This window comes from Ursus americanus, chromosome 25 (assembly GCF_024610735.1).
Source record: "Ursus americanus isolate L20-20 chromosome 25, mUrsAme1.1.p, whole genome shotgun sequence".
Taxonomy (NCBI): domain Eukaryota; kingdom Metazoa; phylum Chordata; class Mammalia; order Carnivora; family Ursidae; genus Ursus; species Ursus americanus.
The window spans coordinates 37,482,947-37,509,604 of NC_142151.1; the positions used below are offsets into that span (position 1 = coordinate 37,482,947).

The 26,658-nt window shown below is 39.3% G+C and overlaps 1 protein-coding gene across 4 annotated transcripts in view; it reads left to right on the forward strand.

Moving 5' to 3' along the window:
- The window catches only part of ANO6 (anoctamin 6), a 186,685-nt gene that overhangs the window by 105,633 nt on the left and 54,394 nt on the right, over positions 1–26,658 (forward strand). For all 4 annotated transcript variants that reach the window (XM_045801226.2, XM_045801227.2, XM_087855792.1 and 1 more), the window contains 5 exons: positions 10,331–10,396; positions 11,543–11,830; positions 12,057–12,170; positions 14,189–14,304; positions 20,705–20,839. In XM_045801226.2, the coding sequence (XP_045657182.2) occupies positions 10,331–10,396; positions 11,543–11,830; positions 12,057–12,170; positions 14,189–14,304; positions 20,705–20,839 (719 nt within the window). The remainder of the gene's footprint in view (positions 1–10,330; positions 10,397–11,542; positions 11,831–12,056; positions 12,171–14,188; positions 14,305–20,704; positions 20,840–26,658) is intronic.

A 26,658-nucleotide genomic window follows, 5' to 3' on the forward strand; every position in this document is an offset into this window, starting at 1 on the left:
GAAACAAATTTCTGTATTTTTCTCCAACTGTTTCTGCTCAGTTTTGTTAGTAATGTTTCTTCCACTTCCTTTTGCTAGACCTGCAAACAAGTGGCAGAATCGATCCATTTTGAATTTTGTTTTGTATGACACTTGGTGTCCCTTCAAATGGATGAGTTCATGACCAAGTAAAGGTATAATTCAGGTGATAGTAAAGAGGGTGTAGGGGTCATGGTAGCACAAAGACAGTATAAGCAATCCCGAGTAAGTTTATTTATTTAACTTTCTATCTGCACAATCCATTCCTAAAAGTTAATGGAAAATGTATTTCCTTGAAGTTGATGTAAATTTTATATATGGAAATATAAATTTGTATTTCATATCTGACTTTAAGAATTCTTTAGTAGGTGGCAGAAGGATCTGGCCATTGGAAATCATAGCATAAGAAGTTTTTAAGAAATGAGCAATAATTAAATTATATCCAAAACTTCAAATAATATGAGACAACTAACTAATTGGTTACAGATCCTGTGAGCTTTTAAAACTGTTGTCTATTGTTTTAGATGAGTTATCATGAGGCTGGAAATGTTCACCTAGAAATGGATGAGATCTCTTTGGACATGTTTCAAAGTTCATCAAAAAGTTCTAGGACAGTGAATACATTACATCACTCCATTTAGTGAGGTCTTATATTTTTTAGTAAACTTTTATAACAGTGTCCATGAAGATCTTGTACTTTTTTTTTTTTTTTTAGTTTCAGGTGTGCAGTTTAGTGATTCAAGACTTACAATACCCAGTGCTCAGCACAAGTGTGCTCCTTAGTCCCCATCACCCATTCATCCATCCTTCCACCCACCTCCCCTTTGGCAACCATCACTTTGTTCTCTATGGTTGAGAGTCTTTTTCATGGTCTCTCTCTTTTTTTCCCTATGATCATTGTTTTGTTTCTTTTTTCTTTTTTCAAAGATTTATTTATTAGACAGAGAGAGACAGCCAGCGAGAGAGGAAAAACAAGCAGGGGGAGTGGGAGAGGAAGAAGCAGGCTCCTAGTGGAGGAGCCTGATGTGGGGCTCGATCCCAGAAGGCCAGGATCACACCCTGAGCTGAAGGCAGACGCTCAACGACTGCGCCACCCAGGCGCCCCCATCGTTTTGTTTCTTAAACTCCACATATGAGTGAAATCATATGGTATTTGTCTTTCTCTGGTCTTGTACATTTTTATTAACTATTCTTATTTTAAAATTTTGTTGATATTTTCAGAAGCATTTTAAACTGTGGTTTGCGGTTTATTGTATATTAAAAAATTTCATTGATTTTCATAAGTTCTACCTAGAAACCTTGATAAACTCTTTTTAGTTCTAATAGTTTCCAATGCATCTTTTAAATTTTCTCAAAAAAAGACCATTTATCTATGAATGATGAGAGCTTTGCTCTGCCTTTGCTATTTTTATACTTCTTTCCTTTTCTTGTTGAAGTGCAATGGCTAAGACCTTTTGAATAAAAACAGTAACGCATAGTAGTCACCAGTATAGTGTTCCTGATTTTATTGGGAATGTTTCTAAAATTTCCCCAAAATATCACACTTGCTATAAGATTTTGGTAGTTTTCTTTAAAAAAGCTTAAGGAGTCCCCTTCTAGTCCTGGTTTGCTAAGAGTTTTATGATAACTGGGTTTTAAATTTTATCAAATGCTTTTTTTTTTTTTAATATCTGTTGAGGGATCACATGGCTTGACTTCTCATTAAGTCTTACGTGTATTACATGTATGGTTATTTGTGGGTAGTAGACGGTAATTAACAGTATGGATAACTCAAAAATAATTTATTATTGACTTCAGCTTGCAACATATAATTTTCCTAGTCATTAGCTCCCTACGTATGCTAATGCTACCTTAACATAGTCTATTTATTTATTTAATTTATAATTCATTAAAAAGTATTTGAGGCCACTTACAGAAATAACATCAAGAGTAAACGTAGTTAAATGAGAAACACAGAGTGACAGATGTAAAGTCCAGGAAAATAAAACGAAGCCATGTGTCAGAGTAATAAACAAAATGATTTTTTACGAACCATAGGTCCTGTTCAGGAGTTAGCATTCAGCTGTAAATTTGCTTCTGAGTTTCCTAGTAGCCAGAGAAAATGGGAAATGTTATTAATATGTTCTAAAGTTTTAACACAATAAAAACTAAACTGTCCAAAAGAAATGTAATGTTCTGAGGATCTCCCAGAAAGAAATGTATTCCCTGGAGCCTCATAAAGGAGAAGACATGATTGAATAGACTGAACATTGGCATATCTTCTCCAACTTGAAGAAATAAAAGGATGGCAGAAGGGGATTATAAAGCATCAGAACAGCATAAAATATTTCCTGGAAATGACATGTTCACCACAGGTAGTCCATGAATTGGAAACTTGAGGCTTATATTAGGATAGGTTAAGAAGAAATGATGGTAACCAGCATTGGCTGGTTTTACCTTCCCAGATAACTTTTGGTAGGTGTCCTCTCTTCTGTTTTAAGGGGCAAAATCCAGTCTAACTTCAGTTAGCTAGCATTTTAGACTAAGGCAAAGAGAATCTTTATATTTTTATCTCCCTTCTTTACACCCTACTTGCTTATACTAAGATTGTAGGTTAAAAGGAATAAAGTAAATTAGAATCAGCAGTTTCAAATTACAGCTACAAAATGTGTTGCTGGTATAAGCATGTTTGGTTTTATTTTTGAGTACTCAGCACAAGAGCAATGAACCCAAATCTTGCTTCTTATTCCTTGAGTGGAAAGTGTCCTTGGGCCCAATCCTTAAAACAGACAAAAAGGTCAGTGAAATCCTAAAAAAGTAAAACATGATTATTCTATTTTGTCTCACAAAGATCTGGAGAACAGAAAATCCTTTCCTTTCTCTGATTGGTCCTTCTGAGGTCTGGCCTTAGGTTTGAATGAAGAAGCTGTCATTTGCCCTGGGGGTCCCAAACAGTCACCTGTATCTCACTTTTTAAAGGGTACAAGATTAGGAAAAATCAACTATACTACATTTTCGTAAGGAATAGGCTTGAAAGGGATAAACAATCACAAAAGAGTAACTGCTGTGTGCGTAGAGAAGATACGTCTTAACAGTTATTTCTTAACTTTGATAAGAGGCATCTGCTTTACTGCTTGAAAGGAGATTGTTCAGGCAGCATCCTATACCTACGGAGTCAGAATCTGAGTCAGCATCTCCAGGAGTGGGGCCAAGAAAACTACTTTAAGCAAGTGCTCCAAGTTGTTTGTATAAGTAAGTAAGTTTGGAAAACATTGCACTAAAATGTTTATAGTGGTTATCTCAGCAGTGAGTTTAAGTTGCTTTTTCTCCCCTTCTCAGAAAATTTCTGTTTTCTAAGTTACCCATGGAGAGCATTTATTTCTTTTGCAATTATACCTAAAATGTTAATTGAAAAGGGAAATTCAGAAGTGGATTTCAGCTAATAGTCACTTCCATTCCATGCTTGTCATTTAGAATGCTCATCTTTCTTCCATCCCCTAGAGAACACATATTACCTACTTGAGTGAATTCCTCAGCAGATCGGTCCACTAACATTAAACGTTTTATCACCAACATGTGAATTTAAATTAAGTCCCAGTTAAATTATTCATTCCACTTACTGAACCTTTTTGAGCACATGATATATAACTAATAAATAGTACTTAGAGTAGACAGTAATTTTTTGTACAAATTAAGTACCTTTAACTTATTCCTCATTCATCTTTGTAGGCTTAACAAAGATGGGCAAGTTGAAAAATACACTGACAATACCATCAGTACTTTGCCTAACAAAGCTGTAAGAATACTTGAAATTAATCTATGCATATACTTCATTAATCCCAACCGATTTGTGCTTTATTATCATTACAGTGTGTTCAGTAATTTTACTTCATAGGCATTACAATCCTTGGTTTTTTTATCCTGCAAAAGCTGGGTGACATAAAGAAAATGGTAGATTGGTGTTTACAATCAGTATTATTGCTGTCTAATTCACAAGCCAGTCCTCCCCACAATGACTTTATTAAGCCAAATGAGATGTGCAATCTAAGGTGCTTAGGGGCAGAAAGCTTCCTTAGTTATGCTGGTCTGTCCTTTGTGATTTTGATCGCTTTTATTCTTTATTTCTCTGACAGCTGTATTAACCTCTCAAAAGAGGTAAGAGTAAAATTTCAGTGTCTCGGGTGGGATAGGTACTCTTACCCTTTTTTTACTTTGAACCCCCAGCACCATTCTCCACCAACAGTAATAGAATCACACCCATCTTTTTCATGATGTACACAGGTCCTCAATAATTACAGTCATTTTGGATTTACTAGAAGTAGGTTAAAAAAAAAAATCCAGGTTGCAATGCCAATGAATTTGTTCCTCTAGAGACAGAAGAATTTACAGCACAACCTAAGGTATGACTGGGAGTTTTTCAGAGCCAAAGAGCCTCATTTGGTTATTTTGTGCTGCTAAATACAGACCATAGACTATAGAACATAGTGTAGGTTCATAAGTGTGAAGTTTTCCAATAAGGCACATAGATGATTTTTAGTTAAAAAAGTGTGTGACTTCATATTCATTTTTTCAACAAATATTTATTGAACAATGGCTATGTCAGTCAATATGCAATATTAATTTTCTTTCATTTTTAACATGGAAGACAGCTCTACCCTAATTTTTTTAAATGTCAAGAACACTGTTACTTATCTAAGTATAAATTCTACAAGGAAGTGAAGATAATGATTTCATATTAAACAGATTGAAGCAATCTTTGCTTAAGTAATCAGTCTTTTCCTGATCTGTGCTTGTTTGACAAATACAGCACATATGCTAATTTACTTTAGCTACCTGACAAACCAAGAAAACTGGTTTGATCAATTTTTAAAATATTCCACTAGTTCTTTGTGAATTGCCTTGCCAAAGGAAAATAACAAGAACTGTCTTATTAAAGTAACTCCAAGGTGATAGATTAACATGTTTAAGCAAATAAAAATGTCCTATCCTTGATTCAGCTGTTTAAGTATTTATAGTGAGTGGTAAAATAGAGGGCATTATACACCAGCTCCAAGGTCTACCAATTATCTTGAGAGAAATCAGGTAAATATCTCAGGAGTTCTTTATAAAGAACTAGATAAGAACTAAAATAGGATAAATGAGTACAACCTTTCTGGAGGGCAGTATGGCAGTACATATTAAAGAACTTAAAATTGCATATGCTCTTTGATTTAACAATTCTGCTTCTGAGACTTTATCCTGAGGAAATGATAATGGTTGCACAAAGACTGTTCTACAAGGATTTTTATAATAGTGAAAATTAGGAGCAACCTAAATATCCCACAAGTTGAGATTTGTTAAATAAATTATAGTACATCTCTCTGAGAGACTATTACCAAGCCATTAAAATGAGATGGAAGAAAAGTATTTCTAAGGTTTTCTGCATCTTTGATACTCACATGTGCTATACACTCCTGTCAGTGACCTCCCTTATGATACACAGAAATGAGGGAAGAGTGAGGAGATATAAAGATGTGTTCACAACCTTCAGAGAGTGAGGAGGATACACACACACGCTCTCTCTGTCTCACACAGATATATACATTTATCAGATATCAAAGAAGGTAGTCTGAGTATCAGGATGACCGAGTGGTATAGAAGAGTCAAGAAGAGGGAGAGCTGAGTAACTCAGCAGTAAGATCCATTTCTTGGAGTTCCAGTAAAACAGTGTCATTGGTGTCCCACTGAAGGATTAGGGGGTCACTGGCCGCACAGTATGGAGGCCAAGTGGGTTGGGGTTGCCTATTTTTGTTCAGATATCTGGCATTAAAAAAGAAGAGGTGAGCCTCTAAGTTAGCCTGTAGGGGAGAGAGGGCTTTGTTTTTGTTTGTTTGTTTTGTTGTTTGGGGTTTTTTTAAGGAGTACGGGAAGTTGAGCATGTTTGAATGCAGAAAAAGAGGATATGGTAATGACTAACATGTCCCTATGGCTTATTATGTGTAAAACATGATACTGTGGACTTTTATACCCATGATCACATTTAATCCCTAAAAGAAACCTCTCAAGATGAAGCTATTTCTTGTCCTGTTTTTGAAATGAAGCCACTGGTGCTTGTACAATTTAAGTTATTTGCCCAACGTCACAGAATCTGGATTTGAGTTTTGACTCTGAATCTAACTATTATGCCATTATTTTCCAAAAGGAAAACCCAGACTGAAAGAGCTGAAGGGGCTATTTGGTAGACTAAAATCTGAAAGGAGACAGTCCCATGAAGGCTCTAAAGAGTTGTAGCCTCAATTTAGGAATTCCATAGAGAAGGAGCTGTGTGTTACTTACACTGTTGAGCATGTCACAGTCATGGTGATGCAGCTGATACAACCAGGAGTAGTTTGTGTTTCGTGTGTTAGGTGACAGAACTGCCCTCCTGTGGGGTGGGTTCATTTGCAACTCTCTCAGCCATCCCGCTTTGTCATCTAGTAATTCAGACTCCAGGGTGTCTGGAAATCACTTCATGCTCTGGACGCCCCTGAGCTATCTGGTCTAGTACACTCCAGAATTAAACTCTCTCTCTCCTTCTCTGGCATATCCTGTAATACTCATAAGTAAAAGTTCATGGGACATTTTGCGGGGCTCAGGAAAGGGGAGCTTCGTTGCTACACTTAGTAATTTGTATTCCTCAATCCTACATAACAGGCAGCCATCGGTCCACTATCCACTCCATTCATTCATTCATGCATCAGACATTCATTGCATGTTTATTCTATTATAGGTCTAAGTGCGGAGGATATCAAGAGTAAAAGACCTCTCTAGAGGCAAGGATGATAATTGAAGAGTAGGTAGGGCCATGGAAGGATTTAGTATTGTTAAGGATGGGAAACATTTTAAGTGTTTGTTGGCTGGGAGTAAGAGTAATGAAGAGGAAAGAATAGAGAAGAAGAGAAGGTATTGCCGAAGCAAGCTCAAGAAGAGATATGAAAAGGATGTAGTCTTCTGACCCCAAGAAAAGAGATGGTATCTAGCTGTTGATAGGTAGGTAGATAGAGACCTGCAGGAGTTCACATGAGTGTCTGCCATTTTCTGTGCAAGGAAGGAAGCAAGGTCTCTTGCAGAGTGTGCTGGTCTGGAGTTGGGTGTGGAGTGCAAGGAGCTCCTTGAAAGTTTGGAACAGCTCCCTGGTGGATGAGTAGGGTCCAGAAAGAAGACGGCTGTGTATCATAGTGGACCCAACTGTAGTAGTAACCATGAATTTGTAATAAGGCCAGTTAACATAGTTACGTGATTTCTTTCTGCCAGCACTTAGTTATTAAAATAGCCACTTAGCCACTGGAGAAGTTCCTCTTTTGACTGATTCTCCTGCTCTTCTAACTAGAAAGACATTTGTCTATAAGAGTGAATGTCCTTGGGCCTGAGCCTTCACATCCTAACTGAAATTATTCCTGACTGACTTCGAAAGGATACAGAAGACCCAGTCATGGATCCTGCTCAGGAGACAGTCTGGGTTGCCCCTTGTACAGACTCAGGATGAGTCATCTGCCCTGAAGGAGATGAAGGCGGAGTGTCTCGTGTACTCAGCACCCACTCCCTCCACTGCACGGTGATGGAGGTTATAGGCTAACAACTCTTTCCTAGTTCATGGTTACTGAACCAGTCAGGATTCTTGCTGGCAAGTAACAGAAATGAGCTCTAACTTAAGCAGACAAAGAGTTTATCAGAAGAGTGTCAGGGAGCTCACAGGTTCTCCTAAAGGACTGGACAAATAAGTCTGGAAACCAGGCAGCTAGGAGCAGTGCCCCAAATCCCACTGCAGAGCCACTGTGGGAGAGAAAGCATGGTGCTGCCCAGAGCCATAACCTCTACTTCTGCTATCTGCCATAACCTCTACTTCTGCTATCTCGGAAACTGGCATTCGCTCTCCCAACCACTCTCAAATGAGTTCTGCTTGGCCCAGCTTCTTCGTGTCACTAGCTTCTGAGTGAGAGTCTGGAGTGGTTGGTCTGATTGACAAGCCCAAGCTCATGTGCAAATAGCTGAACTTCGCGGGAGACCAGGAAGGAGAATGAATGTGTTTTTCTCTTCTGTAGTGTAGGGCTCTGGGGAGAGCTGAAATGTCAGGTGGCCATAAAGAACAGCAAATGCCTGTTCCACTCTCATGAAACACATGAGTAAATGTTTTATTCCTTCTGTATCAGAAGAAGGTCTTAGGTCACTGGATGCTGAGTTTCTCTGTAGTCCCCCCCCCCTAGCAAACTATTTTAAATTATTTGAATTTTCGATGCTTTGAAGGATGCTCTTAGGAATGTTTGTAGAAGGAGTTAATAAGCATTTGTTGAGTATAGGCTTTCAACAAGCACGTGTTGGGCATATGCTCTGTGCCAAGCACCATGTTGAACATTGTTCACAGGATCAAAAATGATTTTATTTTGTTACTTGCTTATTTATTTGTTTATGGGGGGGCAGGGGGAGAGGGAGGGAGAGAATCTTAAGCAGGCTTCAGGCCCAGTACAGAGCCCAACGTGGGGTCCATCTCACAGGCCTGAGATCATGACCTGAGCCAGACGCTTAACCTACTGAGTCACCCAGGCACCCCTCAAAAATGCTTTGAAGCAGTAGGAAAGAAAGAAGCCATCAGGCACGAGAACTGGACTACCATGCAAGAATCAAAATGCAGGTTAGGATCTAGAGTGAAGAAATACTACCGGGACAGAAGCAGGAGTCTGAAGCCGCTGCCCAAGCTGAGGCTGGGGCTGCGGCAGGTCTGGCTACTTTCTGATGTTTAGGGGAGCTGTAGCACTTGCCGATTTTTCTCTAAGTGACTACTGCATGCTCAAATTGTAACAAGCAATTAAATGTATTACATTTGTGAAGCTCTTAGACAGCCTCTGGCATGTTGTAAGTACTGTACCACATGATTTATTACATAAATAAAAATTAAAGCAATAGTCTGTTTCTGGTACTTCCACAAAATATGTTAGGGTTTCCACTTGGACTCAAATTTAGCCAAATACTAGGTATATTTTTTCACCTTTTGGCCTCTCGCCTTTTTCATACAGCACTATCTGCTTTCTATTTATTAGCTGCTTTCCAGGTTCTAGGCATTTTGATAGCACTGCAGCTCAGCCCCTCCTCTGCCCCTTGACAATCAGCGAATCATGAGTGGCGCTCCCTGGGCAAAGTGGTCGTGACTGCTGGATCCCCTGGATTACCCAAGCCGTGATCCACTAATTCCTTTATCTTATTAACTGCTGAAGTTAAAAAAATTTTTTTTTTTTTGGTCCAGCTTTTTTGGTTGTCTTCAGTGGGAGAATTGGTCCAATTAACCTTCTGTGATGACTAGGAATGGCAATTCTAGTTTATGTGCTTTATGTGGTTTAAATCGTACAATCCTCGAGAACCTCAAAAGGCAATTAGTGAGGGTTTCTCCATTCTCTAGAGGAGGAAAATGAGGCACAGAGAGTTTGTTTCCTGCCAAGGGTCAAAGAGCTGGTAAGTGATGGGACCAGAATTTGAACACAGGCAGTCTGGTTTTAGAGTTTGTATGCTTAACCCCTGTCTTCACTCGTTTCTGTGCTTTCATGAAGCAGTATAGCTGTTTCATCACCAAAAGCATTCTTTTAAAAGGTTAGTAAGTTTCTACTTTTACATGCTTTCCTTACAACTTAGGACACAGCTTGACATAAGCCTAGCCAGGTAGAATTTAATATCAATAAATACAGTACATTCTGCCTCTTTTCAAGTGGCCATGTGGCACGGACAGATCGATTATCAATCAATTATTTTCCTGTTTTTGTAGATTTAGATGTTTATATCTTCATGGACATTTTAATCTTGCAGAGAGAAACATTCTTTTGAATTTTGCCAAAATTGTTTGTTGTTTGTCGAATTTATTCAGGGCATGTAGAGTTGAAATATACATATCCAAAATTTGTATGTCTGATTGTCTAGAATGCCAGATCTGGGCTTTCACTCTGGTCAATGACATCAATGAATGGGACTCAGCTCCATTTGTAAGCCAAACCACTTAAAAGTTAAAAAAAAAAAAAAGGTTTTGGAAGTGTGCCAAAGCCAGAGACTTTTATGCATCCCGAATGGCCAGAAACCCATGGGGACAACCAAGGCCTTCCAGAGTGCTAAGTGAATGCAAGTACAGTCCATTGCATTTCGTCAGGAATCCAGCACACCCAGAAATCACCAACAGCCAGAGGAGCACCTTTCTTGCTTATGTGCCATTTTGAGCAGATCTGTCTCTTCATCAGATTCAAACTGGTTTGGTCTGGTTTTGTTTTTCTTAAAAAAGACTTTTTCTGTCCTTGGCAAAACTACAGGGTCTAACATATTTTCCAATTTCTTTTGACAGAGAAAAAGGCGAGCATATGAATCTAACCTCATGTGTGACGGCCTGCATTTAGAAGCAACAAGATCGGTAGGTGTTGGACCCTTTCCAGCCCGGGCTAACCGTTGATCTTGGGAAGCTGCATGTCATTTGGAGTGCTGGAGTGGCATTTGAAACTTGTAGCTCTAAGGATGCCCTAGTTGTAGGCTGGGAGGGGAATCCATGAAAATCTGCATTTATAGGATGTATGTTTGTTTCTGATCGAAGTCAGCATACCTTTTTTAATAGCCAAAAAATGTAATACTGAATGCATGTATAAATGATTGCTTTCTTCTTTTAAGAGCTTTTTAAAAAGATTTCGTATTTTACAACCAATAGCTTACAAAAAAAATAGAGAATATAAGAATAACAAAAATAAAAATCTCCTATATTCTAATTATGCATAAATAACCTTGTGGTCCTTCCAAACTTTTTTATTCCTCAAAATATATGCACTTTTCCCTTTCAGAAAGGGGGATTATTATTTCACAGTTTTATAATTTGCTTTTCTTTCCGTTAATATGTAGTAGATGCATTTTTATATCGACATCTTCTAATGGACATATAACATGACATTTAACAGATATATAATACATTAAAGAGTCCTGTTCTGGGTTAGAAATTTTAAAATTATCATTAAGATAACACCTCATTGAATATTCTAGTGTTTTTATTTTTAGTTGCCGATTTGGATGGAGTGATGGGCAAATTAACAAGTTTGCCTTTCTTTGTTTAAAATAATAATAATTTTATGAAAGGAGTATGAAAAGGAGTTTAATTACTTGCTCAATAATTTGAGCCAAGAGAGGGCGCCTGGGTGGCTCACCTGGTTAAGCATCTGCCTGCAGCTCAGGTCATGATCCCAGGGTCCTGGTATCAAGTTCTGCATTGGGCTCCTAGCTCAGTGGGGAGCCTGCTTCTTCCTCTCCCTCTGCCTGCCACTCCACCTGCTTGTGTGCTCTCTCTCTGTCAAAAAAATAAATAAAATCTTTAAAAAATAATAATAATTTAAGCCAAGAAATTATCTTTAAGGCAAAAATGTCTGATGGCGTGCAAGTCTGTTTTTATTTTATCTTCATTTTTACCAGTGTCCTGAGTTTTAACTACCAGCAACGTAAGAAAAATCTATATGTGTTTTAAAATTATGAGAACAATTGGTTTGGTTTCCTGGTTTGTGTTTTTATTCTTCCATTGTAGATTTTGGATGATAAACTTGTATTTGTAAAAGTACATGCCCCATGGGAGGTGTTATGCACGTATGCTGAGATAATGCATATCAAATTGCCTCTGAAACCCAATGATCTGAAAACCCGGTCCTCAGCCTTCGGTAATTTCAGCTGGTTTACCAAAGTCCTCCAAGTGGATGAAAGTATCATCAAGCCAGAGCAGGAGTTTTTCACTGCCCCATTTGAGAAGAACCGGATGAATGATTTTTATATTCAGGATAGAGATACTTTCTTCAATCCAGCAACCAGAAGCCGCATTGTAAGTCTAAACCAAATTTAGTTGCTGTCTTAGAGTAATTTGGAACCTGCTGTTTGAATAATTAGTGGTGTGGTTTGGTTGGTTTAGTTTCGTTTTTAAAAGCTGCCCTCCATTCTGCGCCCCCGCCCCCCACCCCGGAAAGAAAACAGGTTCCTAGTAATAGTAAACAATGATTGGTTCATGACACAGTATAATGCACACATTTCTATTTTGGAATTTTTTTTAGGTTTACTTCATCCTCTCTCGGGTCATGTATCAAGTAAGAGACAATGTTAAAAAGTTTGGAATTAACAGACTTGTCAGCTCTGGGATCTACAAAGCAGCTTTCCCTCTCCATGATGTAAGTCAAATGGCAAAAATGAAATACTCTAGTGTGAAGAGAGAGGGGGTAATCTTCTTAACCTTGAGTTTCTTCTTCCATACAATGAAGATGCCTACTGCAAGATTATAAGCTCATTTAGGGCAGGAACCAGGTTGTTCGGTTCACTGTTGAATCTCGGGCATAGAGAAGGCCGTCAGTTTGAATGAGTTAATAAATGGATGATTGAAGCAGTAGCCCCCCGTCCCCATAATTCATGTGTAAAGCAGTGCACATTAGCAGTTAAGAGCACGGGCTCTGGGGCTTGCTTTCCCACTTTGTAGCTGGATGACCTTGTAAAAGTCATTTAGCTTCTCTGTTCCTCAATTTCCTCATCAGTAAAGTGGGGATAATAATCATACTTACCTCATAGAGTTATGTCATAGAGTTATGAGGATTAATTAATCCATGTCAAATGTTATGACCATCCCTGGCATATAGGAAGGAGAATATAAGCCTTAGCTATCTTCATAATTACTGACAGATGTTATTATCAACCAGAAAAGTATTGGTTCTTTTTCAGCAAAACACATGTTGGATCTTCTCACTTACCATTTTCTGTAACACAGGCTTTTTCCCCCTGAAATATCATTTTCTTAGTGTGTCCTGGAATATCACAAGGCTTTTAAAAAAGGCATCTGTCAGGGTTCTCGTCATGATGGCAATACTGCAGAGTGTTGACATTTTTTAAGGACTCCGTTCTGAGATGACAGCAGCTCCTCAAATTCAAGAGCACTTCTCTAGCCGATAACATCTCTCATGAAATGAAAATTTTAAAATGTGACTGATTCAGACCCTTAATGATTCCATAAATGCAGGGATATTATATCTAATCTCTTTAAATAAATTCTGTCATTGAAATAAATTAAATACTATATTATAGTGTGCTATCGCTTTGTTACATTCACTATCAATTTATCGGAATCTCTGAGACCAAGAAAGCCAAGACTGAGATTGATCATTGCTACTGCGTAGTACACATACTTGTGGACGACGACATTATTGAAACGTACTGTATACGATAATAATCTAGGGCACTAAAGAGCTACTTGATGCACATGTGTAAATAGCAGAGAGCTGGGTGGAGAAGCAGGTTGGTGAAGAGACCCAATAGGGCAGCCCCTGTGTTTTATAGTTGTGCCCAGCAAAATTAGTGATTATAGCCTGACCCAAACTTTGGGGACACGTGCAAATAGCTGTTATGAATATTAATCTGGGATGCCAAAGTTCAATAGTATTCAGTTGGCATCTACCCAAGCCCAGTTCTTTTCCACTAAAGCCTCTTTCAATTGCAACAATCCCATATCCAGGCTAACGAATGATCTCCTATGGCATTTGGAAGGGAAGTGAATGGAGGTCAGGTTCTATGTTAAGGCTTACCTGGTGATAATCTGGTTCTAGTACAAGAGGAAGGAAAGTGAGTCAGATGGGAAGAGTGACTGAATTTTAGTAGAGACAGGAAGCTTTGTTTTTTTGAGTAAGGCAAGTGTGTATCATACTCCTTTGTTGTGTATATTCTGCATGTTGTCACAGAGTAACTGTTGAATTGGGGGACAGAGATACCTGGGGTTTAGAATTGACTTCGGTACTAACCAGTTAAATCCCTGGTTCCCCCGGGCGTCCAAGGAGGGCGCTGGATTGTCAGGTGTTCCTGCCTTGTGGCAGCTTTGGCACTCAGACAGCCCAGTTTTTAACTTTTTAGGGCTGGCACACTTGTAGGACGTAAAGCATCTCTGGGGCTCCCACCAGGTACCTGAGGTGTTCTCTAGGATTATAACAACCAAGCATTCCTCCCCACCCACATTTTTAAGTGGCCTAAGCAATTAATAATTTCACCTGTTTAGAATCACTAAAAATTAGATGATCCATCCATCCCTTCCAGCAAATGAGGAGCCCTTATTCAAATACACAGATGCCTATGAAGTATGAGTGCCATATTGAATATACAGATTGGTGAACACCTAGTGATTTTATGCTACTCGTTTGCTTCTGCTTCACAGTGCAACTTCAGCCATAAGTCAGAGGATCTCAGCTGCCCGAGTGAACGGTACCTTCTGTACAGGGAGTGGGCTCATCCACGAAGTATATACAAAAAGCAGCCCTTGGATCTTATCAGGTGAGGTGTTGCAGAGAGCATGCCAGTGGGGGACTCAAGGTTGCTCTCTGACATCGAGGTGACAGTATTCAAAGAGTATTGCCAATGAGGGAAGCTCACCCAAACCACTGAGCTTCATTGCCTAGAGTTTTTTATTGAGGCTTCATTATGTAGGCATGACTCACTGAATCATTGCTTATTTGACTCAGTCTCCAGCCCCTTCCTTTCCCAATATCCCATGGCTCAAAGCCCCAACACTCCAGTCACATGGTTGGTCTTCCTGGCATGGCCAGTCCCCATCCTGAGTCATCCCATTAGCAAACTACGGGCCCTCCGTGAGTCACATCATTGGCATAAACTGTTAGGTGGGGTCCCAGGGGTTCTATGTGAGTAACAAAGACACCCTTGGGAAATTCCAAGGGTTTAGAGGTTACCTCCCAAGAATTGGGAATAAAGACCCACCATATTCTCTATTACACAGGAGTAAATGTTTGATTTAGCTTAAATTGTATGGTAAGAGATGCAAGTTTTCACTGCTTGCCTGTATCTGCTGTTAGATACTGTTTCACCATATCTAACAAGTTGTGATGACTAGCTCAGTTTTGTTTTCTGAAAGCACCAAGGCCAGCTGCTCTCCAGAAACTTTTGTTGTTTGGACAAGGCTGCTGGAGAGAGAGAGAGACCAAAAATAACAAATAAAAATAAGCAAAGAAGTAAACAAAATTTCTGATTGAAATGAGGAGACACAGTGATGAGATGGGGTAAGGGGAAGGAAGTGAAGAAAGTTACGTTTGAGTAGGCAACATATGAACTAAGAACTGGATAGTGAAAAGGAGCCAGAATTTTGTGGAATTGGAAGAAGTCATTCTGGGAATAGGGGCAGCTTGCACAATGGCTGAGAGGCACAGGGACATTTGCAAGTGTGAGGAAATATCGAAGACCCGTGCTAATGAGAGAAGAGAATGATGGGACACAGGTAGAAGGGGGATAGCAAGGGGCGCCTGGGTAGCGCAGTCGTTAGGTGTCTGCCTTCGGCTCAGGGAGTGATCCCGGCGTGCCCGGATCGAGTCCCACATCCGGCTCCTCTGCTGGGAGCCTGTTTCTTCCTCTCCCACTCCCCCTGCTTGTGTTCCCTCTCTCGCTGGCTGTCTATCTCTGTCAAATAAATAAATAAAAAATCTTTAAAAAAAGAAAGAAAGGGGGGTAGCAGGAACAAGGAAAAGAGTTTAGACTGTAAGTGCTACTAAAAGCAGTTGTGATACTTTACTCAAATAATTTTATCTCATTCACATTTTGCAAAGATAATGTGGGGAGTGGATGACAGGGGCCCCAGGAAGCAGGGAGAGCAGGTAGGAGGCTGTCGGAGTGGCCGGCCAGAGGGGAACCCGTAGCAGCACGGTTGGAATGGGTGGTAGAAGGGGAGTCAGCAGGACCTGCTTATGGGTTGAATGTGGAGGGCGAGGCGGGGAGAGTCAGGTTTGCCCCAGGTTGGCCTGGAGCCAAGCGCCTGTTCTTTCTACCATATCTCAGTGCCCATTGACGTGGGAAAACCGCTTGACCTTAAAAGTGGGAGTTTTAAAACACTGAAGAGTTTTTGTTCTGCTTTGTTTTACATTATATTATGGGAAATTTCAAACATATACAAAAGTAGAGAGAACAGTACAGCAAAACTGCCTACGTCCGTCTCCCAGTTCCAAAAATTAAGAACTCCTCGCTAGTCTCATTTCATTTTTCTCTCTACCTCCTTCCCATCCCTTTCCAGTGGAGCATTTTGAAGAAAACCCCAAATATTATTATATTTCATTAATATTTCATATAGTTCATTGTCTTTTAAATGCAACCTGAATACTTAAAAAAATCATCAAAAAGCCATGCTCAGTTTTTCTTGATTGTCACAAAAACTACTTTTTTTTTTTTTAACACTTTTTTAACAGGGATCCAAAGAAGGTCCAAATGGCGCAACTAATGTATTTCTCAGTTGTCTTCCAATCTATGGGTTTCCCGTTTCTTTCTTGCTTTCCTTGCAACCGTGGAGGGGTTTCTTCATGCTCTTATTTTACTGATTTCATCCTTCCTTGTGCTGGTGTTGAACTTGTTGCTCTTCCTGTGTATTTGGTTTAGTTAATTTGGAAGTTTGATCTGACTGAGGTTCAGCTTTGTACAAGAATAGTTGATATGTGGGGTTTCATACTTCTTCCAGAAGGTACATAGTGTCCTGTTTCTTTGGCATGTGGTGATAACAACCATTACTGATCATTGCTTAGAGTCATTTCCTAAGGGATTTTATTTTGTTATTTCATTTGGTCATACTCTAATTTCTTCATTTTTTAACTGGATTACAATCATAAAGAGGCTCTTTTTGTCTCATTAACTCCGGGTATCCTGCAGGATCAAATTTTAAAAGGGGATGTTTGTACATATGTAAACCTTTGGAGCTGACATTCATGTGAGATTTTCTTTTATGTTAGACCTATAGCATCCGATGGCAGGGTGATGGGTTTGATGGGTTCTTAATCTTTCTTTATGGGGTTGTGGCTTTTGGTTTTGGTTTTTTGGTAAAGAGAACAATTTCCCCACTATTTTCAGTCTATTTCCCCAGGAAAGTGCCTTTTTTTAAACTATTCCCTGTCCCTGGTCCACATGTTCCCTTCCTTGCTCACCACTAGTAACCCTTTGAGCATTTGGGCTGTTAAACCTTCATCTGTGGTTCCCAGGGACTACCAGAAGGGAAATGAGTTCTCTCCCAAAAAGCAAACCAAACAACCCAGAAAAAGCAACCTGGGGGAAAAACTCCCGTTTTTACCCTCAGAGTGAGAAAAGAAATGATGCTATCCACAAGACAAGGACAGGAGTGCTATAAAAAGGATCATTCTAAGGATAAAATGTAACTCTTAAAATTAAAAGTGTAATAGAACAGAAAAACCCTAATCGTAGCATTAGAAAATAAAGTTGAAGAAATTGTACCGAACACAGAGCAAAAATATAGAGATAGGAAATAAAAAGAAGGGGGGAATAAAATTTAGAAGGTCGGTCCAGGCGATGCAATGAACAAATAGTAGGAGTGCTAGGAATGAGAACAGAGATGACGTAGGGAGAAAATCAGAGCAGTATCTGAAGGACCATATTGAAGAACAGTAGAGAGCACGAGGGGGTCACTCACATCAAGCAGTGATGTCAGGAATCAGGAAGACAGCCGAAGGTGATGAGCTGAGAATAGATAGAGCCAGCACATGCAGGCGATACCAAGAACCGATAATCAGCAAATCCAAGAGATGATGGAAGAACCGAGAACTGACAACCACTAGAACCAGAAGAGGCCTGGAAAGGCTAAAGACTGATGAAACCTCTCTAAAAAGGGAAGACTTCTGCAGCAGACTGTCAGATTCTCCAGATTCGGTCTCTTTCTTGTCTGACCACATTTGGAAGGCAACGGTTCCCAGTTGGTGTCTGAACATAACAGAGACCCTGCCCTGCTTGCACATAGTAAGCACCAAGTGCCGAGAGTTGACCCGGACTGGACTGAGTCCTCATCTCAACTGCACGCTCATGGACTGATTGTGTTTGGTTCATTAATTTCTCACCCTCGTTGTATCTTGTCTGTTGTGTGACTTTGTGTCGTATCTTGTCCTGTGTAACGTGTATGAAGCCAAATCAAATGCGTAGTGAAATGTCACTGAGTTTGGAGTCCCGAACCTGTTACAATTGTGCAAATCTTGCTTTATGAGTAAACAAAGCTGACATTGTGGAAAGACACAACTTGGGCCTATGCACCTTGAAAGCATGCTCGGGACAAGAACTGAATGTGATAGGCTTCCAGATGGAAGGAGCTTACTGAGTGCTCAGCTCAGGACATGAAAATAGAGCCAGCCGGTCACCACAGCCTGACATCAAGTCACGACAACAGGACACCTCAGGACACTAAAGACAAAAAGAAGATGCTGAGAACCTCCAGAAAGAGAAACAGACTCCATTTGAAGGAGCAAGACTCAGGATAACACTGAACTCCCCAATGACAACACTGCAGGTAGAAGAAAAGAGAGCAATAATTTCATATTTCCAAGGGAGGTGATTTCTTACTTTACAATTCCGTAGTGGTCAAGCTGTTAATAAGTGTGAGGAGTTTCCACAATTTAAATGTGCAAGGTAATGAAGGAGGTGCTCCACGAAAGAAGAAAAAAACATGGCTTCAGTAAACAGGGATTCCCAATGTGAGAGAGGCACGGAAAGATCCGAGAGGACAGCTTTGTGGCAGGGCTAGAGAATCATTAAACCAGGTTGGAGAAGGTCTGATGGGATTTATTCAAGGGGATGAAATCAGTAGACTACCTCATGTGTTTGAAAGTACTGAGAAATTACATGTTAGGTAGAAGTCTGGGATTGAATTGTTGGTAAGCACACAGAAAACTAAGCAGTGAACCACCGTGACAATTACTAGAACTATCTGACCCCCTACTGAGTATATACTTACAACTTTGATCAAAAAGCTGAATTTCTAGAAATTGGTGTTAAGAATTGGGATGTTTTTGGCGGGAAGAGAATGATCAGAATATCCTATTTGAGGGGCGCCTGGGTGGCTCAGTCGTTAAGCATCTGCCTTCGGCTCAGGGCGTGATCCGAGAGTCCTGGGATCGAGCCCCACATCAGGCTCCTCCGCTGGGAGCCTGCTTCTTCCTCTCCCACTCCCCCTGCCTGTGTTCCCTCTCGCTGGCTGTCTCTCTCTCTCTGTCAAATAAATAAATAAAATCTTAAAAAAAAAAATATCCTATTTGAAGGAATATTATTGTATTATTCCCAGCCTTTCAGCAAAAACTTGGAGGCAGGTTTCTGTCTGAGATTCAAAAATTCTTTCTGATCTTCTTGCCTCCAAAGTACTGTAGATATCTTTGGAAGTAATGAACTCCATGTCATGGTAAGTATCCAAGCAGGGACTGCCTGACTAGCTCTAAATGAAGCAGAGTATTTTTACTATTGGGGAGTTGGACCAGTAACCCCTAACATTCTTTCCAATTTTAAATGTGGCATTTCCAGTGTGGATGGTTGATAAGAACATATTACAGAAAGCCTGAGAGCCAAGACGTTGCAAACCCATTGCCAGGCTTTTCTTTCTCAGGCACTACGCTGAGCCTGTCATTGGCCTGAAGTCTACGACCCAGACAGCAAAGCCCCAATCACGGAAAAATGCAACACTTTGTTCCTCCTGACTCCTGATCGCACGTCTGTGTCAGCACTTACTTATCCCCAGGGATGTGGCCTACACCCAGGCCTGTGACCTGTGAAGCTGACCACTGGTGCAGCCCAGGGATGTTCCTGTCTGAAGGAGGTCTCCCAGGACTTCAGGTCTTCCTCAGAGCTGAGTCCCCCAGGCTAAGCCCAAGGACCTCAGCCCAGCTCCATACTGAGCTGGAAGTCTCATAGAGGCCTCTAAAGAAGCTAAGAGCTAAGTAAATCTGCAGTTTCTGTGGACCAGTACTGAGCCAGGAGTGAGTCAGTTGAGGGAGGTATCAGCAACAGCAACACTCAGCTAACCGTCATCTCAGTGCGCTGTCCTCATCTCTCAGCTCTTTCTTAGTGCCGAACTGTATCTGTCTCCCTTTCAGGAAGTCTGGCATTGCTTCCCACCCTGCCTCCTTTCTTCCAGCTGTGCCTCCCTGGACCCTTCCACTGATCAGTTTTCAAAAGTAGTAGAAGATGGAAGTGCTAGATATAAAGAATGCAGGGCAGTGGATTCCTCAGTCATGGTCCGTGACCTCTTATCAGTCCTTTTTTTGCATTTGTGATGTATGTTACATTTCCTCCAGGAAGTTCTCTAGATAAGCAAAAGCAGGTAACTGGGAGCAGATTGATCAGGTTCTTTGTTTCATTCGTGTTACAAACAGTCTTTTGAAGAATGTGTCAGATGTGTTCGTGGTTACAAAGCCGGAAGGTGATGGTCTCTATTTGCTTACTATGTAGCATTTTTCTTTCCTTTGCCCCCTTCTGATTGGCTTTGCTTCACCAGGCTCACCTCCTGACCAGTACTTCTGTGATACGTAAAATACTTGTTTCATAGTGGAGTTTGGGAGTTTATGAAAATGAACATTTTTTTTAAAGATTTTATTTATTTGTTTGACAGAGAGAGACACAGCCAGCGAGAGAGGGAACACAAGCAGGGGGAGTGGGAGAGGAAGAAGCAGGCTCCCAGCGGAGCAGGGAGCCTGATGCAGGGCTCGATCCCAGGACCCTGGGATCAGGCCCTGAGCCGAAGGCAGACACTTAACGACTGAGCCACCCAGGCGCCCCAAAAATGAACATGTTTTAAGTAAGAATTGAGTAAGAGGTTTAAGCTTAGAGCCTCCAGTATTTAAAATCAGAAATTAATGTTAGGATGAAGCTGCAGAGTGGTTCCGTGTGTCTTCTAAAAACAATTTCTGTCTTTCTTCAGGAAATATTACGGAGAAAAGATTGGCATCTACTTTGCTTGGCTAGGCTACTACACTCAGATGCTCTTTCTGGCAGCGGTAGTCGGCGTGGCTTGCTTTCTCTATGGATACTTTAATCAAAATAACTGTACATGGAGGTAAGTTCTGTTTATTCCTTGTTACCGTGATGAAGTTGATTAGGCATAAAATTATTTTCAGGGTCTTAGACTGTTTTAGTAAAAGAAGACTCATCACAGAACACTTACTGCTTTGGATGATATATTCCTTTTGTCCTGAGTATAATAACTAAGTGAAGTGGAAAAAAATTTTTTTTTAGATAATGCAGCCCAGTTTCTGACAGGAATATTACCCTTAGGAAACACTCCAATTTTTTTAAGACAATACTTTGCAAAAGAAAGGCGGTCTGGAGGGAGGATCGTCCTTGAACTTCTGCTCCCCAGAGGAATGCTTCACTCAGCCCTTCAGATGGGAGCCAAGAGCAGCTCTGATTTCTTCAAGATTTCAAAGGCAAAACTTGAAAAAAAAATTGGTGTTTTTATGCTTTTAGAAATGACTTTTTAATATATATTAGGAAATAGATGTTTAAAAATTCAAGTAAACAATACTTTTGGTTTTGTTTTACTTTTAAAAAATTAGGCCTTAGAGTGTAACAGAAAAAAAAAATAAGTGATAAACAATTAGTTTGTGCTTGATGTTAGCATTAAAAGACCAGCTGCACTGTCTAAAGGGAAAAAGCAGGGATGCCAGAACACTGAATTTCGCCATCACTGTTCTGAATTGTGTTGTTATTCCCCTGCTTTTGGTAGTTTCAACCTTTAGAAGGGAGGCGACCCTGAAGCAGGCATTTTCTTGTGTTCACCTGGCCTCTCTCCAGCTGTGACAGCCAGATCAAAATTTCTGGGCACCAGCAATGAGCTCGCTGATGACCAGATTTTTCTAGCCCCAAGCATATCAGCCTGGCTCCCGAGGCAGGAAGCTTACACCGCAGCTCTGATGTATAGGCATAATTACCCATTCTGTTTAACGGAGAATTCTGAGCGTTTTGTACCCATTATGGCTTCTTAGCTAGAAAGCTGCAGATGGTCTTTGAAGTACTCTCCTCTTCGCTGAAAATAAGAGTTCAGGGCCGAAGGCTGAATGTTGATACCTTTTGCCTAAATTTGTCTTTGGCTTCTCCATTGTTTCGTATACTGTTCCAACCTCCCCCCCCCCCAAAAAAGGGCATCTCAAAAATACACTTTCAAAGTGCAAAAGTAGCATTTTTATAAGGGGCTTGCATTGTGGCTGTTGTCATTACAGGTTATTTTATACAAACACTCTTGACAGTCACAGCACATGTTTGCTACTATTTCACACAGATTAGTTACAGAAATCTGGGGGAGGGTCTTGGGGATATACTCCCTGTGCTCAGAACTATTGGGGCTTTAATTACGTATATTAAGTATTTTTAAATTATTTAAAATACATGCATTTAAATATTTTCAGTTAAGTTCATTACATGCTGAGTAGATTCACAGGAATAGAAAATGTATTTGAGGTATAAGGGATAATGTTCCCTTACCCGTTTAAGAAAACAGAACGTTACTGTCACCTGGGAAGTGCTTCCCTCAGTTGCATTCCCTCGCTTTCCACTTTGGAAATCAGAACTACACTAAATTTTGATTTTTATCATTCTTTACATATATTATATGTTCTTTGTCACATTTCATTTTGTGTGCTTTTGAAAATATGCGTGTGTAAGTGGAGCATGCGATAGGTATTTTCTTTTCTATAAATCTTATGTTTAAAGCTTATGTCCCCCTTTAAGCATAACAGCTTTATTGAGATATGATTCACATACATAAAGTGCGCCCTTTCGAAGTGTGCTGTTCAGTGGTTTTAAGTAAATTCAGAGTTGTGCAACCATCACCACTGGCTAATTTTAAAACATTTTCATCACCCCAAAAAGAAACTCCATCCCCATTAGCAGTCACTCCCTAACCCCCCTTCTCTTAGCCCTTGGCAACTACTAATCTACTCTCTGTCTCTGTGGATTTGCTAATTCTGGACGTTTCACAGAAGTGGAACCGTACAGTATGTGGCCTTTTTGTGACTCTTCTTTCGCTTAGCATCAGATCTTTTCAAGGTTTATCATGTTGTAGCATGTGTCAGGGCATCATTCCCCTTTGTGGTTTAATAAAATGCCATCGTATAGATAGACCACATTGTTTATCCGTTCATCCGTGTCAATTTAGGTTGTTTCCACTTTTTGGCTGTTACTACTTATTCTGCTATAGACATTCATATACGATGTGAACATTGTTTTCAGCTCATTTGAGAATATATCCCCCCCCAAAAAATGGAATTGCTGGAATACATGGTAACTCTATGTTTAACATTTTGAGGGGCCACCAGAGTATTTTTCAAAGTGACTGCGCTGCACCCCTGTACTTCCACAGTAGCAATTTATGAGGATTCCAATTTCTCCACATCCTCATCAGCACTTGTTATTGCCGGGTTTGCAAGTACTTACGTATTAGTCATCCTGGTGGGTATGAAGTGCTATGTCATCGTGGATTTGTTTGTGTTTCCCTAATGCCTACTGATACTGAGCACCTTTTCATGTGATTGTTTGCCAGTGTATTCTTTGGAGAAACCTCTGTTCAAATCCTTTGCCTCTCTTAATTGTGTTGTCTTTTTATTGTCTTTTTTATTTTTTATTTTTTTTAATTTTTATTTTTTTAAAGATTTTATTTATTCGACAGAGATAGAGACAGCCAGCGAGAGAGGGAACACAAGCAGGGGGAGTGGGAGAGGAAGAAGCAGGCTCATAGCGGAGGAGCCTGATGTGGGGCTCGATCCCATAACGCCGGGATCACACCCTGAGCTGAAGGCAGACGCTTAACCGCTGTGCCACCCAGGCGCCCCTTTATTGTCTTTTTTAAACTGTTCTTTATCCTGAATAAAAATCCTTTATCAAATATATTGCAAATATTTTTTCCCATTCTGTGGTTTGCCTTTTCACTTACTTGATGGTCTCCTTTGAAGCACCACGGACTTTAATTTTAATGAAGTCTAGTATACCTAATTTTTTTCTTTTATTGTTTGTTTGTCCTTTTGGTATCATATCTTAGAAAGCATTTTTATCCAAAGTCATAAAGATTTTATCAGTGTTTATCATCTAAAAGATTTATAGATTTAGGTCTGTGATTCATATTTTACCAGGTGTGTATCCAGGGGTCCCAGCACCATTTTTGAAAAGACTGTTCTTTCCCCGTTGTCAAAAACCAATTGGCTATAAGTGTAAGAGTTTGTTTATGGACTCTCCGTTGTTTTCCATTGATCTCTGTGTCTGCCCTTTTTGCAAATGCATACTATATTGATTACTGTAGCTTTGTTAGTAAGTTTTGAAATTGAAAACTTCAAAACTTTGTTTTTCTTTTTCAAGATTGTTTTGGCCATTTTGGGTCTCTTACATTCCATGTTAATTTTAGGGTCAGCTTGTCCATTTCTGCAAAAAAAGCCAGAATTGCATTAAATCTGCAGATCAATATTAAGACTTCTGATCTGTGAATGCAGAATATCTTTCCATTTATGTGGGTCCTCTTTAATTTCTATTAATAAACTATTTTATAGTTCTCACTTTAAGTTTCACACTTCTTTTCTCAAATCTAAGTATTTTATTCTTTTTATGTATTGATTTTGTGTCTTACAACCTTGATGGGCTGGCTTATTAATTCTAATAGTTCTTTAGTACATTTTAATTTTAGCACATTTAATTTTAATATATACTATCATGTCATCTCGAATAAAAATAGTTTTACTTACTCCTTTCCAGTCTGGAGGCTTTGAATTTATTTTCCTTGTGTGGTTGCCATAATTAGACTCTCCAGTACAATATTAATCTTAAGAGGGAAACATTGAGTCTTTCACCAGTAAGGATAACATTTGCTGTGGGTTTTTCATAATTGTTCTCTATCAAGTTGAGAGGCTGTCTTCTAGTCTGAGTTCTTATTTGTTACTCTGTTAAAATGGCATATTACATGAACTGATTTTTGTATGTTGAACTATCCTTGCATTCCTGGTCATGATCCTTTCTATGTGTTACTGGATGTGATTTACTGGTATTTTCTTGAGGACTTTTGCATTTGTATTCATAAGAGATAATGGTCTGTAGTTTTCCTGTGACATCTTGGTATGATTTTGGTATCAGTGTAACATTGGTCTCATAGAATGAATTGGGAATTATTCCCGCTTCTTTATTTTTAGAAAGGTATGCGGAGCATTTGTGTCAGTTCTTTAAATGGTTGATAGAATTCACCAGTGAGGCCATCTGGGCCTAGGCATTTCTTCATGGGAGTCTAAAAAAAATTTTTTTTAATTACTAATTCAGTCTCTTTGCTTGCTATTGGTCCATTCAGATTTTCTATTTCTTCTTGAGTCAGCTTCAATTATTTACTTCTTTCTAGGAATTTATTTCATCTAGATTACTTAATTTGTTAGCATATAATTATTCATAGTGTTCTCTTATGATCCTTTTTATTTTTTAAGGTCAATAGCAATGTCCCTCCTATCACTTCTGAGTTTAATGATTTGAAACTTTCTTCTTTTTCTCGATTAGTCTAGCTAAAGAGTTGTCAATTTTGTTGATCTTTTCAAAGAACCAGCTTTTGTTTTTGCTGATTTTTGTTTTTCTCTGTTTCATTTATTTTTGCCTTTCATTTGAATGTTTAATTCATTTACATTTAATGTCATTTTTATTTTCTGTTTTACGTCTTTTTCCCTATTCCTCTATTACTACCTTTTTTGTGTAAAATAGCTATTTTCTAGTATACCATTTTAATTCCAGTTTTTTTGTTTCTTACTCTTTTTTTGTTGTTGTTATTTTCTTAAGTGGTTGCCCTGGAGATTGTCATTATATCTTGTTGGAAAGCAATTTCATTCAGTTTTAATGCCAACTTAATTTCAGTGGTATACAGAAACTTTGCATCCGTACAGGTTTTTTCCCTTTGTACTATTATTCTCATACAGATTACATCTTTATGCATTATAAGCCCATCAACACAGTTTTATAATTATTGTTTTATGCAGTTGTCTTTTACATCAGATAGAAGAAAATAATTACATGCAAAAATATATTTATAATGTGCTATTTACCTGTGTAGTTACCTCTACTGAGTGAGTGCTCTTTATTTCTTCAGGTGAGTTTGAGTTACTGTCTAGTGTCCTTCCATTTAAGCCTGGAGGACTTTCCTTAGTAGTTCTTGTGGAGCAGGTCATCTAGCAACATGTTCGTTCAGGTTTTGTTTATCTAGGAATGTCTTAATTTCTCCATCTTTTTTTTTAAAGAATAGTTTTGCTGTATATAGAATACTTGATTGACCATCTTTTTCTATCAGCGCTTGGAGTATATCATCTCACTGCCTTCTGGTCTCTATGGTTTCTGATAAGAAGTCAACTTTTTATCTTACTGAGGAGTCTTTGTACATGCTGAATCACTTTTCTCTTTCTGCTGTCAAAATTCTCTTTGCTCTTGTCTTTGGACACTTTGAGTCTGATGTGCCTATGGTTGGATATTTTTGAGTTTATCCTACTTGGAGTTTGTTGAGCTTGCTGGGTGTACAAATTAACGTTTTCATCAAATTTAGGAACTTTTCAGTTGTTATTTCTTCAGATATTCTTTCTGCCCCCTTCTTTCTTTCCCTTCCTCCTGGGACTCCTAGTATGTGCGTTTTGGTATTGTTGATGGTGTCCCACCTGTCTCTGAGGCTGTGTTCGTTTTTCTTCATTCCTTTTTCTTTCTGCTCCTCAGACTGAATAATCTCAGTGAACCAGTGTTAACTTAACTGATTTTTTTTCCCTGCTGGTCATCTGCCAAGGAACCTCTCTAGTGAACTTTTCATTTTAATTATTATACTTTCGTATCTCTAGATTTCTACTTGATTCTTCAACAATTTTATATATTGATACTCTCTGC